The 26,332-nt window shown below is 35.8% G+C and overlaps 1 protein-coding gene across 4 annotated transcripts in view; it reads right to left on the bottom strand.

The window, feature by feature from the left end:
• Nucleotides 1-26,332, bottom strand: part of MAPK8 (mitogen-activated protein kinase 8) — a 106,226-nt gene that overhangs the window by 10,371 nt on the left and 69,523 nt on the right. For 2 of the 4 annotated variants that reach the window (XM_059900633.1, XM_059900635.1), the window contains exons 4-6: nt 17,852-17,910; nt 17,626-17,764; nt 3,565-3,730 (exon numbers count right to left, since the gene is read on the bottom strand). In XM_059900633.1, the coding sequence (XP_059756616.1) occupies nt 3,565-3,730; nt 17,626-17,764; nt 17,852-17,910 (364 nt within the window). Of the gene's footprint in view, nt 1-196; nt 269-3,564; nt 3,731-17,625; nt 17,765-17,851; nt 17,911-21,258; nt 21,650-26,332 lie in introns of all 4 variants that reach the window. The other 2 variants (XM_059900634.1, XM_059900636.1) reach the window with 2 other exon arrangements.

Genomic DNA, 26,332 nt, shown 5'->3' on the forward strand with positions numbered 1-26,332 from the left:
TATTTCCTACTGCCAGATGCAGCCTACAAACATTTCAGCTTCATATCTCAACAATTTTTGAACTATAACAGCCACAAACTTTACGTCTGTTTAAAAAAACCCACTTGTATGAATGTTCACTATATTCATTTTCATTAGAGAACATAAGGAAGTTCATCACCTAACTAATTAAACTGCTGCAGCAGCACAAGGATACAGTCCCTTCCTGGAAAGAGGATTTTGTGGCAAACCATTTCTCCCATAATGCACCCCACAGACCATAAATCCACTATATGTTTGCAGCACAAAAGGAAAAGCAAAGCAAAAGGTCGTTAAAATCAAAGAAGCATAATATGACTGCATTATATAAAAACTGCAAAACATCACCAAAAGAAAAAAGTGATTTTAATTTTAGCTAATGGAATAATTTAAAACACAAAATATTTGTCAAAAGGCTTTGATTCACAAAAGCAAATGTGAAGTGTGGCGTTTTAACTACGTATCTAATTTAAAGTGAGAGCTATGCACAGAAATCACATAATTTGAAAAACCTATACATTTTGCCCTTGAAAATTTATTTATAAAATATGAAAAAGAACCAAACACAAATCTTATAAGTAAGGCTGAAAATGTACATGAGGTAGCAAAATTTAAAAAATAAACTCTTTATACTATTTTGAGGTTCAACTGTGCATTATACTCTCTCTTTAAGTCAAATAAAAGAAAAAAGCATGAGCAGAAATAATCTAGTATATTAAAATACTTAACAGAAACAATGTTTCTATGAATAATTACAGTTAAAAAGTTAATCTAAAGCTCTTCAGAAATTTTCAAGTTGGAGTTCATAAATTCGTTTTGAGAGGTGCTATGTTTACTCTGAACTGAAAGTCATTTTTCTCCTTGGCAACACCATGCTGCATTTACTCTACTATCCCAAAAGGAACAAGTGCATAGAGAACGAACAAATAATCAATCAAAAAAACTTAGTAAAAGAAGTATATTTATGTTTTCCACCTAAAGTGTTTTAAACCCATAGAACCAAAACACTTTTGGTTTAAGAAGTTGGTTTTGGCTGAATACAGTATGAAAGTTCCCACAGATTTATTATCTACAGAGTCTCCTAGTGGACTTACTGACCCTTGCCAACTTTAATTTTTTTCTTTTTTTTTGTTGGCCACGCAGCACGCAGGATCTTAGTTCCCCGACCAGGATCAAACCTGTGCCCCCTGCGGTGGAAATGCGGAGTCTTAACCACTGGGCCACCAGGGAAGTCCCATGACCCTTGTCAACTTTAAATGAGAGCTCCAGTCAATACTGAAAAGAATCTGCTAGACATAGAAATGGGTAATTTGAGGATCTCCACCTGTTTCATTAAAACTAACCACATACCCTGACATTTTATATCTTTGGGTTTGAAAATCAGACAAAAAGAGTAGGTGCTTGCAGTTTAATACAAGAGGGGAATGAGCAATTTGAAAGGAAAGCTTTAGAAACTTGCATTTGTTTTTGAAGTTTGAAGGCCCCGATTCTCTAATGGCAAAAGAAGAAAAGGGCAGGAATAGATGTTAGAAATATACCCTTTACCCATGCAGGAGGACTTGGGAACTTAAAGTCAGTACTTTCTCATACACTCATAAGGAGACTGTCAGTTCATTATAGAATTTTAGGAGCTAGATTAGGAACAAATGTTAGAAATCCTGTGGAACTAAAGTTTCCCTAAAATTTCACATTAAAATACATACAAATCTTTTTATATTTATGGCATAGTTCAACTTTCAAGGATAAAATTTTAGAGGAAAAGTTAACATTCATAAATCAGTTCAGAGAAAAATTTTTTCCAGGGTTTTCATTTTTTGGCAAAAATCTATTACAATAATTTTTCCCTGTGGACTTTATAGAGAATAGCAAGCTTTAGTTAAATATTCAGGATACAACTTATGTACATAATCTTAAGAAAAACATCTTAAAACAGATTTCAAAAGCTGCAAGCATGAGAGAAGATACTGTCTGAGTTAATGAAGACTTTCCTCAGAATATGATAAGCCTGATTCATGCATAAAACGAGTTTTACAGGGTCTAACGGCTTAGTCTATTTGGCAATTTAAATATATTCCATTATCTCGCACTTTCCAAAAAGCTTTGAGCTGGCTTTCAATAAAAGACATATAAAATAAAGTTGTTAAAACACGTGGGGGTGGGTGAAAGGTGTTACTAAAAGGCAGAAATTCTCATGTTTAACCTTGCTGGCTAATGTAGTTATCATAATTAAGCATTACATTTGACTCAGTTTCCTGGGGCCCAAAAAAAGAAAAAAAAAAGGCAATAAGGTAGATCTATATAATTCTTATCTAAGAAAGGAAAGCATGTCAATTCTTTACATGACAGTTTTTCTTGGTGGTAATTTCTGGTAGGGAGCTCCCAAGATCACAATTATAGGACAGAGTGCCACGTTATACATTATCTGTGACAATCAATGGTTTTACAGCAAATACAAAAACAATCTTCATGCTGGTCACTTAAAGCAGAAATTCTCAAAAAAAAAAAAAGAGTCTAATACTAAATCTAGCTCACTGGATTTTACACGGTATAAGGCAATTTTAGGTAAAGAGTAAGACAACAGAACAGTATGTTTATTTAAGAACAAGAGAATAGTAGTAAATATTTAAAGTGTTTTTAATGAGCTCAGAAAAGAAAATTAAGCTAAAATCCTCAGTTCAATGTTATCTTTTATAAAAAAGAATCCCAAAAATTGACTTGATACAGTTTCCTGATTCAAAGTGAACTGCTGTTTCAGATTCTTTGCTAGAAAAAATGTCTAGGTCCTATTCTAGTAAGTATTTTGGATTAAGTTACCACATTTAAAAAGTTACAGTTTAAGTCAATAAAATCCTGTGTAGACTTATTCATCTCTTAAATGACTGAGATTCAACAAAATTTCTTAAGTATAAATATATATATATTTATGCATAAAATTTTTTAAAATTCATTAACTACATGCCTGATAATGTTCTTCAACCTTGATTCTAATGCTGATACATATAACTGACTATACTCGCACATAATAATGCCATTTCTTTAAGGCTGGACACAAGGGCTCTGATGAAACAGTTTTCTCCGAAAGGCAACCTTAAATTAATTATCCATCAGCTATGCAGAATGGCCTTATTGCAGCCCTTAAAGTTTGCACTAAGTGCTACTGCTATTAACTTTAATGTCATGGGATTGGAAATGTGTGCAAATATCACTAATGCAAACTTAAGATTTCTTGAGCCCATGTTAAGAATGCTCATTTTCAAGTTACAGGCAAGAAAATGGTATATATTCTGTTACAGGGGCCATGGCAACAAATTCTTTATCTAATGGTAGTTTGATGATTATGTATTTGTATTTAAATAAACAGGGGCCCCAAGTTTTTCCAAACATTTATGACAGAATTTGTAGTTACTTTCAAACTCTTGATAAACATCATTTCATACAGTGATACATTTAACTCTATGCACTTCAATTTAAGTATTTACATAAGAAATCTGATAAACAAAAGCAAATAAATCAGAACAGTATTTCAAGTAAATAGTGTTTGCTGACCGTTTTCTTTGTAGCCCATCCCTAGGATGACCTCAGGTGCTCTGTAGTAGCGAGTCACTACGTAAGGTGTCATCATAAAACTAGTTCCTGCAGTCCTGGCCAGTCCAAAGTCAAGAATCTTCAAAGTGCAGTCTGATTTTACTACTATATTACTGGGCTTTAAGTCCTTCAAAAATAAAAATTAAAAAAATGGCTGCTATGATATAAACATTTTGCAGTCCACAAGTTATGAGATCACTTATAAAACAATTCATGGTTACTGTTCATTTTTCTCACTGTAATCGTTATCAATGCACAGATTCATCATAATAGGCAAATCTGAGAAATTAGCTTGATGGCATTTTAAATTTATGAATATATACAGTTATTAAAAGTTAGTAATGCTTTATTTGCTAGAAATTATGATTAGCTAGAAACTTTCAATCAAGTGGTGTGAAAGCAATTTGGAAAGGCATCTCAAAGCTCACGTAAGAACTATTACGGTAAAAGTAAGAGAGAATTCATAAGTTAGCATTTATATGCACTTGTATACTAAATTACCAGCTTTTAAAAGATCCCATTTTAAAGTCAAAACAAGCTTTATATAGATACTATATACCAACAATGGGCCATTCTATGTCAACCCAAGCACATGTCACTTGACCTTTCAAACCGGCAGATGTTCAACTCTAAAGGATCGAAGTAGTCATTATGAGTCCTTCCATCACTGATTTCCCAACCGAAATCATACAAATTTGTTCATAAAATTTTTGACTGCCAGTTGAGGTAGGACACCATTGTCTTGGTGCCACTAATCCATAAAATTACTTGCTGTTGATGCTACCAAATAATGTCTTTGTGAAGAATTTCCCACCTGAACCCAACCTCAAGGAATTCTGTGCTATGATCATTAAAAGGCAGCAGCATAAACACTCATGGCTTCAACCCATCTTGCCTGTTAGCTCCCATGAATTCTATTATGAACCAAGAGACCAAAGAAAGCAGTATAATTCACATACATTGAATACCAGTGATTGATGTAACACAAAATAAAGCTGGCCTGAAAGATAATAATTACTTTTGTAATGTCTATATCTAGAGAAGCATGTATGCTGTCTTTAGCATATTTTGATATGCAATCATGGATGGGTTAGGCGACATGTAATCTATAGGTTTTATCAAATTAAAAATAGATATCAACAGGCTTATTGAAACAGAAAATGAAATTTTTCATTATTGCTATCCTGTAAATACGTTGTCACTATTTCCAAAATACAATATCTCTGCAAAGTAACACTGCATGTTCAAAAATAAATATTATGAGCTTTGATACTATTTCAGTGTCTATAGTGTTGGTTAATGATTAATGGCTCTTCATGCTACTGCATTCTAGTCTAGAAATAAGATTTCAACCTTAAACACTTTATTTTGGAAAGATTAAGAACAAAATACAATTTTTAAAAAATAGACATCTTTTGTTAAGGAAAAGAAACTGTCAAAAAAGAATATCATCTGAAATTCATCCTTGCATATCAAGATGTACCTTTCTACAGATGTTTAAGTTGCATTGCTATCTATACCTGTGAAGGATAACTGAACTTGTATGAATGTGTGACAGATGTAGTGGACTAACAATAGTCCACCTTCTCTCCCACATTTTTCCAGCCTGTGATTAATTCTAGTCAATGGGATGTGAGTGGGAATCAAGAATAGAAGGGCCAGTGCATAACATCCTTTTGTCTCTTGCCCTGCTTTGGTGATTAGTAACATTCTAGATATTGAGCTGCTGAGCATCTATGTATGGCAGAGTCCTCACCCCACTAGGACCCGTACTGGACACATACTGTGGGAGATAAACCTTGGTTGTGTTAAGTCACTGAAAACTCAAGTGTTTATTTGTTAATAACCTAGTTGTGATATTGTGATTTATAATAAGAAAACCATATTTGGTCATTGTCCCAATTACTGGCACAGAGCTCCTAGAACCCTTGGAATTTCCTAAGTGATAAGAGCAATAAAGGTGAAAGGAGTGCTTTTTGTTATTCATAAGAAGTACCTTTCAACTACACCAGAGTTGACTTAATGAGGTTACTTTTGGAAAGTCCCAAAGGATGAGGCTGGTTGCCAGGGAACCAACAAAATAATCAGAGGGTTGGAACTTTCAGTCCCACCAGCCCCCAGACCTCCTGGGAAGGGAGAGGGGCTAGAGACTGAGTTCAATCTCCAATGGCCAAAGATTTAATCAATCACGCCTATGTAATGAAGCCTCCATAAAAACCCAAAAGGACTGGTACAGAGAGCTTCCGGTAAACACATGGAGGTGCTGGGAGAGTGGTGCACCCAGAGAGGGCTCGGAAGCTCCGTGCACCTTCCCACATACTTTGCCTTATGCATCTCTCCATTTGACTCTTCCTGAGTTATGTCCTTTGTAATAAACCAGTAATCCAGAAAGTAAAATGTTTTCCTGAGTTCTGTTAGCCACTCTAGCAAATTAACTGAATCTGAGGAGGGGGTTGTGGGAACCTCCAAATTATAGCCTGGGATTATGATTGGCACTTGAAGTTGGGGCAATCTTGTGGGACTGAGCCCTTAACCTGGAGGATCTGATGCTATTTCCAGGTAGATAGTGTCTACCTGGAATTGAGTAAAATTGTAGAATACCCAGGCTGGTGTCCAGAGAATCTGAGAATTGTTTGGTGTGGGAAAAACTACCTCACATCTGGTGTGAGAAGCATTATGGTAGTAGTGTGAGAGTAAAAGAGACACCTAAGAATGTTTTCCGTTACACTAGTCTATTCTGACTAACACTGAAATTGATGACAGGAGTACGGTGTTACTATTATAAAGACAGGATCATACCTTAGTAGTTGAGCAGCAGGCAGCAGGGAAACTAATATCAAAGGTTGGAAAGGTGATCCAGGTTATAGAGCAGCAAGACATTTCATGACACTGTCACCTACAATAACTTGGAAGGCACAGCACTTGCATAATGAACTTGAGCTCTAGAACAGGGGTTGGCAAATTAATGCCTGCCTGTTTTTGTGAAGAAAGTTTTATCGGAACACAGTCACACTCATTCATTACCTACTGTCTATGGCTGCTTTTGTGTTACTATGATAAAGTTGAGAAGCTGTAACAGAGACTGTATCTTATCATCTGCAAAACCTAAGATATATACTATCTGGCCTTGCCTTTACAGAAAAAGTCTGCTGACCCCTGCTCTAGAAGGAGATTGAAAAGCAAAACCTTAGTAGTGGGTATAGGTGGCTATTCGCTACAAATCAAAGAACTGGCCACTTCATAAGAAGAAATAAAAGGGAACAGAGAATCTAGAATTTCAAGGCCTTGCCATTCTGGGAAAGCTAAATGCTACTAGACCTTTCAAAAAGAAAAAAAGAAAAAAAAGAAGAAATGGCGGGTTGCTCAGCAAATATCTCCACCTCCTAACCCAATATACTTCTTCACCTTATTGATGGGCCTACAACCAATTCTGGCCAATGGAATGTGAGGAAATGTGATGTTCATCAAATCTGAAGAGAAGTTTTAGATGTGCTTGATTGATTTAGCTTGGCTCTTGCCCTTCTTTCACCATGAGAAAAGGATGTGCCCCAGGGAGGCACTCCTTCAGCCTGGATGCTGAAACCTGGACATGAAACAAACCCTGAACCTGATCCCATGATCTGGAGCAGTGCCACAAAGCCAACCTGCAGATCCCTGAGCAAGCAATAAATGTTGTTTTAAGCCACTGATATCTTGAATTTGTTTCTAATGCACCATTTTCACATAACAATTCTGAAAGCCTTTGATGGAAGAAGACCTGAACAATCTTTCAATTGATGAAAATACCTCAGACTTGCCAACAGAGGCCTGAAAACATAAAGGTAGACATTAAGTCCAAGAATATACAGCCAGTGAGCTACCAGATGTGCTTTGAAAAGAACTGTAATTAAAAAGATAAGAAGTCTCCTGAGTTTCTAAGAGAGATGTACCATTTAAAAAAAACAACTCCTTAAGCCTGTGACTGTTTTAGCCTTAAAACAATGGTTCTCAAATCAGGGCAATTTTGTTCCCAGGGGATATTTGGCAATGTCTAAAGACATTTTTGGTTGTCACAGTTGGGGAGTACTACTGGCATCTCGTGGGTAAAGGCCAGGAATGCTGCTAAACTTTCTACAATGTACAGGACAGCCCCTCAAAAGAAAGAACTATTCATCCAAAATGTCAATAGTGTCCAGGTTAAAGACTGTCTTAAAGTGACACTTGGGCCTCCAATCTTTAACAGATAGGAACCTGTGAAACATGGGCAGCCCCCAATGAGAACACACTTTCCAATACCCACTTCAGATATACTCAAGAAGGCTAGCAGAAAAGACTCTCCACAGGGTGGAGCCAGGTACCGCAGAGAAGAGTGGACAGAGTGCTCCTTGCAGAGATCAGATTCAGGGTCTAATCAAGGAGTAGTATTCCCCACCACAAGGGCAAAAGGACGCTAACAATGTCTACACAACAGAATTCCAAATTACAAATAAATAACGACTGCATTTTTCAATTTCCCAAATGGGATTGTTTATTGTAGTTACCCTGACCCTGTTTGACCACCGTATCTAGAGAATGGGGGGAGGGGGAGGAGATGCAAGTGACCAGATAATTTGTTCATTTTAGTTCTAATATTTCTGGACCAAAAGGATAAATATCTGGATTAATGTAGAGATTACTATGTATCACTTAGCACTAAATGCCTTGATAGGCTAGGACTCTGGGTTATCTTCCCTAAGGAGGGGGTGACTAGGTACTAGGTGTGGAATAAAGGAAGCAATGGAATGCTTGATAAGCAGAGCAGAATGGCACAGACCATTCTGAAGTCTGCCTCCCCCCATTTCCTAGTTCCCTTACAATGAGGCAGGTCCTTATGACTAGTTCTGCCCATGGCCTTAGACACAGTACATTCCACCTGGCTTTTTCTTCCCCTGACACAGGGACCAGCAACTATTTAGATGCTGGAGCCTTATACAGCTTAGCTTGGATCTCTGAGCAAATATGTGGAACTCCATCCCCCACCCTGACTTGTACTGAACCCCTAAAGGATGAAAGCTCAGGTTATTTTATCAAGCAAGTAATCTCAGACAAGCAGAGAGGGTAGGTAAGGGTAAGGGGAATTCAGGAGTAGAGCACAGAGGTGAGTATCAATTGTGGCCTCAAGACCAGCTGCAGAAATGGGTGCTATGGTTTATCCCATTAAACTTCTTGTAACTTGCTCAAGGAACAGACATCAAATAAAATCCTGGAAAAACAGTTTCCAGACCTTACCGTATGAAAGAAGTAAGAACAAATGGCACCAGGGGTGGCCTACGGTGGGTGCTGTGATACCTGCTCTGAGCCTGGGTTCAGGACTTAGGCACTCATTCTTCCAGCTTCTAGCAGTGTTGACTACTGACAGTTTTTAGCAAATCTCTCTCCAGGAACTGCCCTCAGCCACAGAGAGCCACTTTTTCCAAAGTCTGCTCTCCAAGACCAAGGTCTGCTTGAGTCACCAGTTGAGGCCTCTAGAGTGACTGCATCCCATTTCTCCCTATGTCTATTTTTTACTTCTTTTACTCCCCACAGATGTTGACCCTGAGGGGACTCCCCATTAAACTTCTTACATGTCAATATATCTCCATCCTTGAGTTTGTTTCCCAAACAGCCTGATCTAAGATAAAGGCATATCTTTCATCATAGGTAACAGACCCCAATATGTCTCTAATTAGCTCAAATTTATTGTGTAAATTCTCTATAGTTGTACTATATTTTAAACACTTTATCTGTCTATACGAATGGAGTATGTTAGAACATCCCAATAACTATCATTGCGTTCGTGCAGTTCTTCTATCTTCTACAGTTTAAACTTGGCAGACTGCAACACTACTCCACGTATAAAGTTCTTGACAGTTATTTATCCGAATAAGTGTATTATACCCTTTATCGTTATAAAATGATGGTTTATAACAGTATTCAACTTCACCTCATTAAATAGAGATATCCTTGTTTTCACATTTGTATTCTCCCAGTACATCTTTGCCAAAACCTTTGCTGTCAGCCTTTGGGAGTTAGCTACAACTGTCTGCGTTATAGAAACATATACATGTTGGTGGTGGGTTTGTGTGTAGGTCAAAATCTGACCTTTTAATGAAGAGGTAATCGCATCTACAAATTGTTATATATTGGTCTTCTGTAATTTAATGTTTCCTTTTTATGCTTCTTACTGTTTCTTTTGTTTTCAACCTTCTGTCATTTGATCTATGTGTCTGTTTTACCCACCTGCTACCCTCATTAATTTGAAAATATTCTATTTGGAAGATGTTACTTTACTATAATCAAATTAACTTCCATGGTTGCAGATTACTTTCCTGATCCATAGGACAAAGTTAACAAACAAAAACAAAACCCAGAAGTCTAACTCACTTGCTTGTAACAATATATGAGCATGGGATGAGGAGGATAATGTACTCGCCCATCTAAAGAGATTTCTCTTATGTTGCTTAAAGATGGCATTTACATATAATATTATAGCAGTTTTATATGGAATATACAAATCAATTCAATTAGAATGATAACTAAAGAGAAGCCTGAATATCTCAGATACATAATTAGTTTAAAATAGTTAACTTGAGCACAAACTATGTATTTATTTCCTTTTATGAGTTAGGCTATTTGATACAAGGTAGCATAGAATGAAGATATAATTCCACTGAATTAAATAATTTTTCAAGAAATTCCTTTCAAATTAGATGCAACACTTTTAAAGAATAAGCTAGAATTAAAACTAAAATACAAAAACATAGGCCCACACAAAAACTTGCACACAAATGTTCATGTCAGCATTACTCATGATAGACAATGGTAATAATCCCTTAAGTGACAGTCCCTTAAGTGATGAATGGATAAACAAAATGTGGTAGATCCATATAGTGAAATGTTATTTGGCAATAAAAGGAAATTAAATAGTGATACGTGATATGTATGTGGATGAATCTTGAAAACATTATGATAGGTAAGAGAAGCCAGCCACAAAAGACCACATATTACATAATTCTATTTATATGAAATGTCCAGAATAGGCAAATATATGGAGACAGAAAGTAGATTAGTGGTTGTCAGGGCTGAGGTTGAAGGGGTCAGGGAAGAATGGAAATTGAAGGCTAACAGTACAGGATTTCTTCAAGGGGGACAAATATGTTCTAAAATTAGATTGTGGTCATGGTTATACAACCTTTGAATATAATAAATAACCCTGAATCGTACACTTTAAATGGGTAAATTGTATGGTATGTGAATTATATGGCAATAAATTAGTTAAAAAACAGAGTACAAAAATATAAAATATTTCAGAATATGTAAGAAACACAACACTGGTGAATACTTAATTGTATGTAATTGGTAATGATAGCAGGATATTTTATATACCGCTTCATTTAAGAACAAAAATAACCTTATATTAATCTATATAAATCAGTGAAATACATCACCACAAGAATATGATGAAAGGCAGTGATGTCAGCAAAAATGGCAAAGAAGTAGATAGCTCCACAGAAGATCAGAATAAACTTTTTCAGAAATGTGAAAATAGTCAAAGGTTTACAACAACCAAGTGAACACAGAATCGAGAAAAAAAACAACTTAAAAACAATAGAAAATATTTATGGGTGGTGTTTTTATTAGCCCTTGCCCTACCCATCTCCCTGGCTGGCTGGGTGGGTGGGGGTTCTTGAAGAAAGCAGCCTGCATTCTTAGTACTGGACCCTGGTCCAGGGCTGGACAGACAGCATTTCTTGAAACCACTGCAAGCCAAATAAATAACTTACTCTGTCTGGAACGAAACATCAAAGTTGAGGAAAACAAGACACGGCATACCATCAAGCATACCAACAAACACATAATGGGAATCCCAAAAGGAGAGAAGAGAGAAAAAAGGGCAGAAAGAATACTTGAAAAAATAATGACTGAAAACGTCCAAATTTAATGAAAGACATGAATCTACAAGTTCAAACTGCTCAATGAACTCCAAAAGGATAAAAAGCAAAGAGATCTGCACTGACAATCATTATACTCAAACCACCAAAAGACAGACAATCTTGAGAGCATCAAAAGAGAAGCAACCTGTCAATTACAAGAGATTCTCAATGATATTAACAGATGGTTTCTCAAAAGAAATCATGGAGGCCAAAAGGCAGTGAAATGGCACATATAACGTGCTGAAAGAAAAAAAAAGCCGAACAAAAATTCTATATCCAGCAAAAATATCTTTCAAGAGTGAAGGAAAAATTAAGACATTTTGGGATAAATAAAAGCTAAGGGAGTTTGTTCCTAGTATACCTGCCCTAGAAGAAATGCAAAAGGGAATCTTTCAGGTGAAAATAAAGGACACTAGACAGTAACCTGAAGTCATATAAAGAAATAAAGAATACTGGTAAAGGTAATTATGTAGGTAAATACAAAGGTCAGTATTATTGTATTTTGGGTTTTTAACTCCTATTTTTTTCCCAATATGACTTAAAAGACAAATGCATTAAGCAACTATAAATCTACCTTAACAGGAACCCAGTATATAAATATGTAATTTGTGATAACAGCAACATAAACGGATATGGACAGGTTGTATAGAAGCAGAGTTTTTGTATACTATTGATGCTAATGTGGTAATAATTCAAAACAAATTGTTATAAGCTGAAGATGTTAACTGTAACCCCCAAGGTAACTTTTAAGAAAATAACTGAAAAATATACAGAAAAGGAAATGAGAAGAGAATTAAACAGTACACTGCAAAAAAAGCAATTGAACACAAAAAAGGCAGGAATGAAGGAATTAAGGAACAAAAGGATATGACATATAGAAAACAAATAGCACAATGGCAGAAGTAACTTCTTCCTTATCATTAATTACTTTATATGTAGATGGATTAAACTCTCCAACTAAAATCAGAGAATGGTAGAAAGGATAAAAGAAACATGATTCTACTGTAAGCTATGTAAACAAGAGACTCACTTTAGATTCAAAGGCATAAACAAGTTGAAAGAATGGAAAAAGATACTTCATGCAAATAGAAACCAAAAGAGAGATAGAACAGCTATACTAATATCAAACAAAACAGACTGTAAGTCAAAAGTTGTTACAAGAGGCAAAGGAGCAAAATACATATTGATAAAAGGGTCAATACATCAAGAAGATAAAGCAACAGTAAACATATACATACGTAACAACAAAGTCCCGAAACACCTGAATCACAAACTGACATAATTGAAGGGACAAGTAGACAATTCCACAATAACAGTTGAAAACTTCTATAACTTACTTTCATTAATTGACAAAATAACTAAACAAAAGATCAATAAAGAAATAGAGAACGTGAACAACCCTATAAACCAACTAGACATAACAGACATATATAGAATACTCCCTCCAAAAATTCAGAATACATTATCTTTCTAAAGTACACGTGGAACATGCTCCAGGATAGATCATATGTTAGGCCACAGAACAAGTCTCAATAAATTTCAAAAGACTGAAATCATACAAAGTATCTTCCCTGACCACAATGGAATGAAGCTAGAAATCAAGGAAAAGGAAAACAGGAAAATTCACAAATTTGTAGAAATTAATATTCTTAATCTTAATGGGTCAAAGAACAATTCACAGGGAAATTAGAAAATACTTTGAGATGAGTGAAAATGAAAACTGAATATACCAAAATTTAGGTAATGCAGAAAAAACAGAGCTTGGAGGGCAATTTTATAGCTGTTAACACCGATATTAATTAAAAAAAAGAAGAAACATCTCAAATCAATAACCTAACATTCCACCTTAAGAAACTAGAAAGAGCAAACTAATCCCAAAGCAAGATGATGGCAGGAAATAATAAAGCTTAAAGTAGAGATTAACAAAATAGAGAACAGAAAAATAAAGAAAATCAACAAAACCAAAAATTGGTTCTTTAAAAAGATCAACAAAATAGATAAACCTTTACCTAGACTAAGGGAGAAGAAAGAGAGAAGATACAAATAAATAAATTAAAAAATGAAAGTTGGGACATTATCACCAACTTTATAAAACAAAAAGGATTGATAAGAAATACTATGAACAGCTGTATACCAACAAATTAGATAACTCAGATGAAATGGACAACAGATTATTTCCTTCCTAGAGACACACAACATTACCAAAACTGACTCAAGAAACAGAAGAGCTAAACACATCTATAAAAAGTAAAGACAGTAAATCAATAATCAAAATCTTTCAAACAAGAAAAGCTCAGGATCAGATAGCTTTCTGACAAATTCCACCAATCATTTAAAAAAGAATTAAGACCAATTCTTCTCGAACTCTTCCAAAAAACAGAAGAGGGAGAAACACTTCCTAACTCATTCTAAGGTCAGCATTACCTTGATACCAAATCCAGACAAAAACATCACAAGAAAAGAAAACCACAGGCTAAGATCACATATGAACACAGGTGCAAACAATTCACAACAAAATGCTAGCAAAACAATTCCAATAGCATATCAAAAGGATTGCAGCACCGCAATGAAGAGTGGCCCCCGCTTGCTGCAACTAGAGAAAGCCCTCGCACAGAAACGAAGACCCAACACAGCCATAAATAAATAAATAAATACTTAAAAAAAATAATAATAATGACCTTCGATATATGTTAATGACATTAAAATTTCCTTTAAAAAAAAAAAAAAGGATTGCACATGATGACCAAGTGTGACTTATCCCAGGAATGCAAGGGTAATTCAATACATGAAAATCAACTAGTATAATATACCATATTAATTGAATCAAGGAAAAAACAAATATATGATCATCTCAAATGATGGAGAAATACATTTGACAAAATCCAATATCTTTTCATGACAAAAACACTTAAACCAGGAATAGAAGGTATGTGCCCTATGTAAAGACACGTGTGATATTTGCCCTCAGCTACACGTGATCTCTAGGCCAGTGGAATGTCTGACTGACAGCAGTGTCTTTGTTTGCCTGGGAGTTTCTGTCACAGGACAGTCTAACAACGTGATTTATAACTGCGGCTTTGGGACACATGTCAGTTCCAACCTCTGGAGAAACAGGAGAGTAAAGGTATTAGTGTGAACCTTAGGAAGCGTTGGAGACTAAAAGTCAGCCTGGCAGGCAGTATGTGCCTGAGCAGCAAAAAAAACTTTGGAGTGAACTTTCCTGGCTGGCAATACCCCGCACACATTCTCATACTTTGTGGCTGGGAGGAAAAGGACGAATGACTGAAATCTCCATGACTCTCCCACATTCTGCCCTATGCATCTCCTCCTTTGGTTGGTTCTAATTTGTATCCTTTAGCTGTAATAAAGTTTTTAAGTGTAGTACTTTTTGGAGTTATGTGAATCATTCTAGTGAATTACTGAACCTGGGAGTGGCTGTGGGGACCCCAAATTTGCAGCCAGCTAGTCTGAAGTGAGGGTAGTCTTTTGGAGTCTGTACCCTCTAACTGCAAAATGTGATTAACTCCAATGCAGAAGGAAACTTACTCAGACACATAAAGAGTGAAATCCCACAGGTAATATCACACTTAATGGTGAAAACTGAAAGTCTTTCCCCTAAGATAAACAATAAAACAAGATGCCCACTTTTGTCACTTCTATTCAACATTTTACTGGAAGTTCTAGCCAGAGCAACTAGACAAAAAAAGAAACATAAGGTACCCAAATTGGAAAGGAAGAAATAAAACTACTGAGCAGATGATGTGATCTTATATATAGCAAACTGTAGGAAAAAAAACCCTATTAGAATAAACTGAGCAAAGACGCAGGATGTAAGACTAACACACAAAAATCAGTTGTGTTTCTTATACACTAGCAATGAACCATCTGAAAGAGAAATTAAGAAAACAATTCCATTTATAATAACTTCCAAAAGAATAAAATACCTAGGAAAAGGTTTTAACTAAGGACGTTAATTAAAACTACACTGAAAACTATAAAACATAAAAGAAGATCTGTCATAGACTGCACTGTGTTCTTCCCTACCCAAATGCAAGCATTGAAGCATTGAAACATGAACCCCTAATGTGACTGTATTTGGAGATCAGGCCCTTATGGAGGTAATTAAGGTTAAATGAAGTCATGAGGGTGGGACCCCAATATAAAAGAACTGATGTCCTTATAGAAAAGAAAGAGACACCAGAGTTTGCTCTCTCTTCCTGCATGCACAGAGGAAAGGGCATGTGAGGACACAGCAAGAAGGCAGCTATCTTCAAGCCAGGAAGAGAGATCTCACCAGAAACTGAATTTATTCGCACCTTGGTCCTGGACTTCTAACCTCCAAAACTGTGAGAAAATAAATTTCTGTTTTTTAAGCTACCCAGTCTGTGGTATTTTGTTATGGTACCCCAAACAGACTAATACAACCTAAATAAATGGAAAGACATCCTGTGTTCATGAATCTGAATACTAAATATAGTTAAGATGGCAAAACTACCCAAGCAATGTACAGAGTCAATGAAATCCTTATTAAAATTCTAACAGCCTTTTCTGCAGAAATGGAAGAGCTGATACTCAAATTCATGTGGAATCACAAGGGGCCCTGAATAGTCAAAATGATATTGAGAAAGAATAAAGTTGGTAGACTCACACTTTCCCATTTCAAAATTTTCTACAAAGCTACAGTGATCAAAAAAATGTGGTACTGATATAAGCACAGACACAAAGACCAATGGAATAGAGAACTACGAGTCCAAAAATAAAACCCTAAGTCTATGGCCAACTGAATTTCAATAAGGGTGCCAAGACCATTCAATTAGAAAACAATAGTCTTTTTAATAAATGATGCTGGGATAACTGGATTTCCACAAGCGAAAGAATGAAGTTGGCACCTTATCTCATACCATATATAAAAATTAACTCAAAATGGGTCAAAAACCTAAATGTAAGAGCCAAAACTATAAAACTCTTGATGGAACACTAAGGGTGAATCTTAATGACCTCAGATTTCACAATGGAGTCTTACATATGACACTAAAAGGACAAGCAACCAAAGAAAAAATAAACTGATTTTCATGAAAAGTAAAAACATCTGCATATCAAAAGAGATCAAGGAAGTGAAAAAAAACAACATACAAATTAGGAGAAAATATTTACAAATTACTTATCTGATAAGGGTCTAGTATTCAGAATATATAAAGAACTCTAATAACTCAACAACAAAGATAAACAACTCAATTAAAAAATGGGCAGAGCTTGAATAGACATTTCTCCCAAGAAGATATATAAACGTCCAACAAACATGAAAAGATGCTCAATGTCATTAGAGAAATGCAAGTCAAAACCACAATGAGATGCCACTTCATACTCACTAGGATGGCTAGAATGAAAAAGTCATTAAGTATTAGCAAAGATTTGGGGAAGATGGAACTTTCGTGCACCGTTGCTGGGAATGTAAAATGGTGTAGCCACTGTGGAAAACTGTTTGTTCGTTCCTCAGAAAGTTAAATATGACCCAGCAATTCAACTTCAAGGTAGATACCCAAAAGAACTGAAAACAGGAACTCAAACAAATACCTGTACCTTAATGTTCATAACAGCACTATCCACAAAAGCTAAAAGGTGGAAATAACCCAAATGTCCATGAATGGATGAATGGATAAACAAAATGTGGTAAATACATACAACAGAATATTAATCGGTCATAAAAAGGAATGAACTACTGATACATGCTTCAATATGGGTGAACTTGAAAACACTATGCTAAGTTAAAGAAACCAGACACAAAAGGTCATATATTGTATGATTCCACCTGTATGAAACATCCAGAAGAGGTATATCCATGGACACAGAAAGCAGACTGGTATATGCCAGGTGTTGGGGTGAGAGGGGAATGGGGAGCTACTGCCTAATGGGTAGGCGGTTTTCTTTTGGGGCAATGAATATATTTTGAAATTTGGTATCGGTAGTGGTTGCACAATGTTGTGAATGCACTAAATATCACTGAATTGTACACTTTAAGATGGTTAATTTTATGTTACATGAATTATACCTCTATGATTAGAAAAAGAATATGATAGTTTTTTCTACTAACCCGATGAATAATTCCAGCAGAGTGAAGGTGCTTGATTCCACACAGCATCTGATAGAGAAGGTAGGACATTCTTTCATGATCTAGTTCCATCTGAATCACTTGACAAAGATTTGCATCCATGAGCTCCATGACTATGTAACTTCACGGGTGAAAAAATATGACAGCTAAAGTACACAGTAACAATCGAAGAACAATGTATTAACAAAATATTAATTATCACACTTACACATCTTGAAATTCTTCTAGGGATTTCTGTGGTGTAAAAACATTCAAAAGGCCAATTATCTGTGGCAAAAGCAGAGAAACAGGAAAATTAGAAATTCCTTAATATTTTCATTTGGGAACTGCAAATACATGGATTAAAATAAAGCCACCTTCAGTGTAAAATTTTTCAAGTCTTATGTTCTAAGTTTAAGTAATCCCTTTTATTTTATATATTAAAACTTTACGGCCAGGGGGTGGGGGCAGGGAGGGAAGCAAAGCACAGAGGATCTTAAGGGCAGTGACAATACTCTGAACGATACTATAATGGTAGATATATGTCATTGTACATTAATCAAACCCATAGAATGCACAACACCAAGAGTGAACCCTAATGTAAACTATAGACTTTGGGTGATAAGGAGGTGTCAATGTAGGTTCACTGATTATAACAAATGCACCACTCTGGTGGGGGATGTTAATAATAAGGAAAGCTGTGCATGTGCAGGGGCAGAGGGTATATGGGAAATCTCTGTACCTTTCTCTCAATCTTGCTGTGAACCTAAAACTGCTCTAAAAAAACAGCCTTCACACACACACAATATCAACAGAAGAGCTCCACAAAATCCATTCCATTTATGAACATTCAATTATCAAGAACCTACATTATACAATCCTCTACATAATTTGTAAGCAAATCTTAAATACCTTCTGCCAGCTCTTATCCAACTCAATATTTCTATATAATCTCAGCCCTTCTGCCCCCTGGTTTTTCATAATACTGCACTTTCCCAGTTTTCCTCATTTCCAGTCTATTCCACTGGTTTATCCATAGGCATGCTCTCTTTCCCACTATTTTGTTTTAATCCTCCTCCTTTATCTGTACCCTTTTCCTGGGTGATACTATGTATGTCTTTTTCTCCAAACACCTCTATGTGGATAATTTCCAAATACTCATTAGAAGTCCTTGCTTAGTTTACGAGTCTCAGATTTTCACAGCTACCTCACATGAGGTCTCACAAAATAATATAAAATTGAACTCATTATCCTTCCAACCCAAACCCCTTACTTTTCCAGAGTGTCTTGTTTTACAATAGAAAGCTGAGAGTGATTTTTGACTTTTTTCAATATTTGTACCATAATAAACATTTAAAAGAATGCCATCCATTCTTTGTTAGTCTGAATTTCAACCTCTTCTTTTCACTCCCTGTGCCACTATTTATACTGAGGATTCTAACATCTCATTTAGACTGTTCATGCCATAGTAACTTCTAACACTTGGTTCCCTAACAACGGTTTTCTGCAAATCCAGCTACCATTTTACTGCTTATAATATATGGTAATGAAAAGACCTGATCATATTACTCACCTTCTCAAAAACCTAATGCCACCAAAAAAAGAAAAGCCAAAACTCCCTTGCAGTACATTCAAAGCCCTCCATAACAGGATATCAACCCACTTCTCTTGCTAAGCTCTCTATTAAACTTGACACTTGAACAAGAATATTGTTTTCAAAAAACTGTCAAGGCCTTTAAACATACTATTCCCTATGTTGGTCATTTACCTACGAAACTACTAAAAAAACCTTCAAGATAGGCCTCTTTTGTAGGGTCTGACAACCCCTAGTCCTTGACAGACCTGAATATTCTACTTTGTCCCCACAATATCTTATATGTTATTATGGCATTTAACACACCGTAGTATAGTCTCCCTTTCACAACAGCCTCTTATTCCCCTTTACAATTCCAGCATTCAGGAAAACACCTCACACATATTTTTGAAATGTCTGTTGACAATTATACTTAGGAATGGGAATGTTTTTCTAGACATAAACTTCATGAAAGCAGAATCCATGTTACTCATTTAAGCATAAAGCTTTGCTTATAGAAGGCATTCAAATATATGTTCAGTGAATAAATTCAGAAAAGTACTTTTCAGATCAGAGAGGGTAAAACAAATTTGTTTAAGACAGAGGAATAAGTATCTAGTTGTTCTAAACGAATTCATGTCTCCTAACCAGATAAACTGTACACTTGGAGACTTGGAGAATTAGTAAAACCATTCCCATTAATATCTGGGAAATCCCAGAGTAGAAGACAGGTGTTAAAGATGAAAGGCATACAGAGACAGAAAGGAGTTTAGCAGTTGCTTAGAACTAAGGAATATGGAAGATGGGGGAATGAGAGCTAAAGGAATGGCGTCTCTTTTTGAGGTAATGAAGATGTTCTAGAACTGACTGTGGTGATAGTCACATATATCAGTGAATATACTAAAAACCACTGAATTAAATGGAATAGTTGTACGATATGTGAATTGTATCATAAGAAAGCGGTTATATAAAAAAAGATTAAAAGGGACAGTTGTCTTGCTTCTCAAAAAGAGAAATAAAGAAAATTACATCAATCATATACTGGACAAACAAAAGTCAAGGACTGATTAAGTGGGTGGAATATGACTACTTTAAAAGAAGTAAAAATTACTAGGAACACGTAAAAATTCACTGGAAACTTTATACTTCTGTGAATAAAAACAACAACAGCAATAGTAACAACAAAGAACAGCAGCAGATCAGAGAAATGCAACCAGATATAATATATAAAGATTTCAAAAAGGCATTTTTGAAAATGTCACTAATAACAATTGGGAGATATGGGCAATTTTTATAGTTAGAGATGTAATTTTTGCAGGTTGCTAATGAACTAATCCAACTATTATGAAGGCATCCTGAGCAAAACTGGTAAGTGAAGCCAACAAGTGAAAAATCAGAACAAAGAAGAAAGCAATCCCCAACAGTCTAGTAAGAGGAGCCAGATTTCACATATGAAACTGAATAGGGAGATACAGAAAAGTACTATACTAAAGAATGGGAAAGACCTATTAGCTGGTCTATGACAAAGAATAACTTGCTTATTAGATAATGTGAGTCAAATGGTGACCAGATTTCCAAACAGGATTACAATGTCCACAGTTAAGAGATGACAAGCCTCAGCTCCTCTCAGAGGATTCAATCAGACATGCAGTACTGTGTACCAGGTGACATATCCAAGTGCATTTGGAGATAAGTGACCAAGTTGAAAAGGAAACCCAAAACCATCTATGAAAAGAGTGGAAAATGCACAATATGAATGTACTTAGCACTACTGAATTGTACATTTAAAAATGGTTAAGATAGTAAGTTTTATTGTTCTTGTATTTTACCTCAATTAAAAAAAAAAGAAGAAGGGAATGGGAAACACCAGAGATGTTTAGACCAATGAAGAGATGATTTGCACAAAAAGGCAAGACATTACAAAAGCATCCATCCATCAGGGAGTGGAAAAATTCCATTACCATTCCTCTTTTCCCTATCTTTATTCACATTCATTCACTGAACAAGTTATGTTTTGAGCACCTATTCCGTGCAAGCACTCTTCTAGGTGCCAAGGGTATTACCTGGATGAATCTGTGCCACCTCCACTAAAGGGTTAATCATGTGAAACAAGCTTTCCATGCCCTCCATTTAGTTGACAGAACCATCTTTCTTTGCAGTCACCCAGGCTCAGGAGGTAGGTGTCACTGGCCGTCTCTCCCCAATGCAAAACCAAGGTAATGCCACCACGACATTGCCACGAAACAGGCTCCAAGGGGTACGAGCAGTTCTATTCCAGGGCAGGAGGCCACCAGCAAAATCTTGACAAGCAACATACTTGGCTCCCATCTAGAACAAGAATGGCTGACGCAACTTCTTCCCGATCACTGACTGACTGTAATCTTTATCTCTATGCCTTTTTTTTTTTTCTGGTTAATAAAATAAGTTTATTTATATATACATGGTAGCTGAATTCTGTGGATAAGGAAAAATAAGTCATACATCTCACATATGTATATATAACATATGTATCTCTGATTACATATATTATATATAAATTTTACTTTTCAAACAGATTTCTTTCTCTATATACACACACACATTGATATTTTAAATGTAATCGCCGACAGAAATATTATGATAACATTACTTAACATGAGTTTGGTGATTGTCTCTATGACTCTTTTTAAATACTATTCTTCCTCTCTGGGAGGCTCCCTTCCTTCAATAACCCAGTTTTTACTCCATCTTTAAGAAATAGTCTAGGTCCACCCTTCCCCAAAGCTGTCCCGTTTCATTAAAGCTCACAACAATCTTCTTTCTCCTTAAATCTCAACACTTACTTTCCATCTGCCATAATTTTTTTTTGAATTTTAATTTTTTTATACAGCAGGTTCTTGTTAGTTATCCATTTTATACATATTAGCGTATACATGTCAATTCCAATCTCCCAATTCAACACACCCACCCTGCCACTTTCCACCCTTGTTGTCCATACGTTTGTTCTCTACATCTGTGTCTCTATTTCTGTCATGCAAACCGGTTCATCTGTAACATTTTTCTAGGTTCCACATATATGCATTAATATACGATATTTTTCTCTTTCTGACTTACTTCACTCTGTATGACAATCTCTAGAGCGAACCACGTCTCTACAAATGACCAAATTTCGTTCCCTTTTATGGCTGAGTAATATTCCATTGTATATATGTACCACAACTTCTTTATCCATTCGTCTGTTGATGGGCATTTAGGTTGCTTCCATGACCGGGCTATCGTAAATAGTGCTGCAATGAACTTTGGGGTGCATGTGTCTTTTTGAATTATGGTTTTCTCTGGCTATATGCCCAGTAGTGGGATTATTGGGTCATATGGTAATTCTACTTTTAGTTTTTTAAGGAACCTCCATACTGTTCTCCATAGTGGCTGTATAAATTTACATTCCCGCCAACAGTGCAAGAGGGTTCCCTTTTCTCCACACCCTCTCCAGCATTTGTTGTTTGTAGATTTTCTGATGTGAGGTGATACCTCATTGTAGTTTTGATTTGCATTTCTCTAATAATTAGTGATGTTGAACAGCTTTTCATGTGCTTCTTGGCCATCTGTATGTCTTCTTTGGAGAAATCTCTATTTAGGTCTTCTGCCCATTTTTGGATTGGGTTGTTTGTTCTTTTAATATTGAGCTGCATGAGTTGTTTATACTTTGTCCGTTAATTTGTTTGCAAATATTTTCTCCCATTCTGAGGGTTGTCTTTTCGTCTTGTTTGTAGTCTCCTTTGCTTTGCAGAACTTTTTAAGTTTCATTAGGTCCCATTTGTTTATTTTTGTTTTTATTTCCATTATTCTAGGAGGTGGATCAAAAATGATCTTGCTGTGATTTATGTCAAAGAGTGTTCTTCCTATGTTTTCCTCTAAGAGTTTTATAGTGTCCAGTCTTACATTTAGGTCTCTAATCCATTTTAAGTTTATTTCTGTGTATGGTGTTAGGGAGTGTCCTAATTTCATTCTTTTACATGTAACTGTCCAGTTTTCCCAGCACCACTTATTGAAGAGACTGTCTTTTCTCCATTGTATATCCTTGCCTCCTTTGTCATAGATTAGTTGACCATAGGTGTGTGGGTTTATCTCTGGGCTTTCTAACCTGTTCCATTGATCTATATTTCTGTTTTTGTGCCAGTACCACCTTGTCTTGATTAGCTTTGTAGTATAGTCTGAAGTCAGGGAGTCTGATTCCTCCAGTTTCGTTTTTTTTTCCCTCAAGACTGCTCTGGCTGTTCAGAGTCTTTTGTGTCTCCATACAAATTTTAAGATTTTTTGTTCTAGTTCTGTAAAAAATGCCATCGGTAATTTGATAGGGATTGCACTGAATCTATAGATTGCTTTGGGTAGAACAGTCATTTTCACAATACTAATTCTTCCAATCCAAGAACATGGTATATCTCTCCATCTGTTGGTATCATCTTGAATTTCTTTCATCAGTGTCTTACACTTTTCTGCACACAGGTTTTTTGTCTCCTTAGGTAGGTTTATTCCTAGGTATTTTATTCTTTTTGTTGCAATGGTAAATGGGAGTGTTTCCTTAATTTCTCTTCCAGATTTTATATCATTAGTGTATAGGAATGCAAGAGATTTCTGTGCATTAATTTTATATCCTGCTACTCTACTAGATTCATTGATTAGCTCCAGTAGTTTTCTGGTGGCATCTTTAGGATTATCTATGTATAGTATCATGTCATCTGCAAACAGTGACAGTTTTACTTCTTCTGTTCCAATTTGTATTCCTTTTATTTCTTTTTCTTCTCTGATTGCCATGGCTAGGACTTCCAAAACCATGGTGAATAATAGAGGTGAGAGTGGACATCCTTGTCTTGTTCCTGATCTTAGAGGAAATACTTTCAGTTTTTCACCATTGAGAATGATGTTTGCTGTGGGTTTGTAATATATGGCCTTTATTATGTTGAGGAAGGTTCCCTCTATGCCCACGTTTTGGAGAGTTTTTATCATAAATGGGTGTTGAATATTGTCAAAAGCTTTTTCTGCATCTACTGAGATGATCATATGGTTTTTATTCTTCAATTTGTTAATATGGTGTATCACACTGATTGATTTGCATATATTGAAGAATCCTTGCATCCCTGGGATAAATCCCACTTGATCATGGTGTATGATCCTTTTAATGTGTTGTTGGATTCTGTTTGCTAGTATTTTGTTGAGGATTTTTGCATCTATATTCATCAGTGATATTGGTCTGTAATTTTCTTTTTTTGTAGTATCTTTGTCTGGTTTTGGTATCAGGGTGATGGTGGCCTCATAGAATGAGTTTGGGAGTGCTCCTTCCTCTGAAATTGTTTGGAAGAGTTTGAGAAGGATGGGTGTTAGCTCTTCTCTAAGTGTTTGATAGAATTCACCTGTGAAGCCATGTGGTCCTGGACTTTTGTTTGTTGGAAGATTTTTAATCACAGTTTCAATTTCATTACTTGTGACTGGTCTGTTCATATTTTCTATTTCTTCCTGGTTCAGTCTTGGGAGATTGTACCTTTCTAGGAATTTGTCCATTTCTTCCAGGTTGTCCATTTTATTGGCATAGAGTTGCTTGTAGTAGTCTCTTAGGATGCTTTGTATTTCTGCAGTGTCTACTGTAACTTCTCCTTTTTCATTTCTAATTTTATTGAGTCCTCTCCCTCTTTTTCTTGATGAGTTTGGCTCATGGTTTATCAATTTTATCTTCTCAAGGAACTAGCTTTTAGTTTTATTGATCTTTGCTATTGTTTTCTTTGTTTCTATTTCATTTATTTCTGCTCTGATCTTTATGATTTCTTTCCTTCTACTAACTTTGGGTTTTGTTTGTTCTTGTTTCTCTAGTTCCTTTAGGTGTAAGGTTAGATTGTTTGAGATTTTTCTTGTTTCTTGAGGTAGGCTTGTATTGCTATAAACTTCCCTCTTAGAACTGCTTTTGCTGCATCCCATAGGTTTTGGATCGTCATGTTTTTGTTGTCATTAGTCTTTAGGTATTTTTTGATTTCCTCTTTGATTTCTTCAGTGATCTCTTGGTTATTTACTAACATATTGTTTACCCTCCATGTGTTTGTGTTCTTAACGTTTTTTTCCCTGTAATTGATTTCTAATCTCATAGCATTGTGGTCAGAAAAGATGCTTGATAAAGATTTCAATTTTCTTAAATTTACTGAGGCTTGATTTGTGACCCAGTATGTGATCTATCCTGGAGAATGTTCCGTGGGCACTTAAGAAGAAAGTGTAATCTGCTGTTATTGGATGGAATGTCCTAAAAATATTAATTAAATCTATCTGGTCTATTGTGTCATTTAAAGCTTGTGTTTCCTTATTAATTTTCTGTCTGGATGATCTGTCCATTGGTGTAAGTGAGGTGTTAGGAAGTCCCCCACTATTATTGTGTTACTGTCGATTTCCTCTTTTATAGCGGTTAGCAATTGCCTAATGTATTGAGGTGCTCCTATGTTGGGCACATATGTACTTATAATTGTTATATCTTCTTTTTGGATTGATCCCTTGATCATTACATAGTGTCCTTCCTTGTCTCTTGTAACGTTCTTTATTTTAAAGTCTATTTTACCTGATATGAGTATTGCTACTCCAGCTTTCTTTTGATTTCCATTTGCATGGAATATCTTTTTCCATCCCTTCACTTTCAGTCTGTATGTGTCCCTAGGTCTGAAGTGGGTCTCTTGTAGACAGCATATATATGGGTCTTGTTTTTGTATCCATTCAGCGAGCCTGTGTCTTTTGGTTGGAGCATTTAATCCATTCATGTTTAAGGTAATTATTGATATGTATGTTCCTATGACCATTTTCTTAATTGTTATGGGTTTGTTTTTGTAGGTCCTTTTCTTCTCTGTGTTTCCCACTTAGAGAAGTTCCTTTAGCATTTGTTGTAGAGCTGGTTTTGTGGTGGTGAATTCTCTTAGCTTTTACTTGTCTGTAAAGCTTTTGATTTCTCCGTTGAATCTGAATGAGATCCCTGCAAGGTAGAGTAATCTTGGTTGTAGGTTCTTCCCTTTCATCACTTTAAATATGTCATGCCACTCCCTTCTGGCTTGTAGAGTTTCTGCTGAGAAATCAGCTGTTAACCTTATGGGAGTTCCTTTGTATGTTATATGTCGTTTTTCCCTTGTTGCTTTC

The sequence above is a fragment of the Balaenoptera ricei genome, chromosome 16 (genome assembly GCF_028023285.1).
Source record: "Balaenoptera ricei isolate mBalRic1 chromosome 16, mBalRic1.hap2, whole genome shotgun sequence".
Lineage (NCBI taxonomy): Eukaryota > Metazoa > Chordata > Mammalia > Artiodactyla > Balaenopteridae > Balaenoptera > Balaenoptera ricei.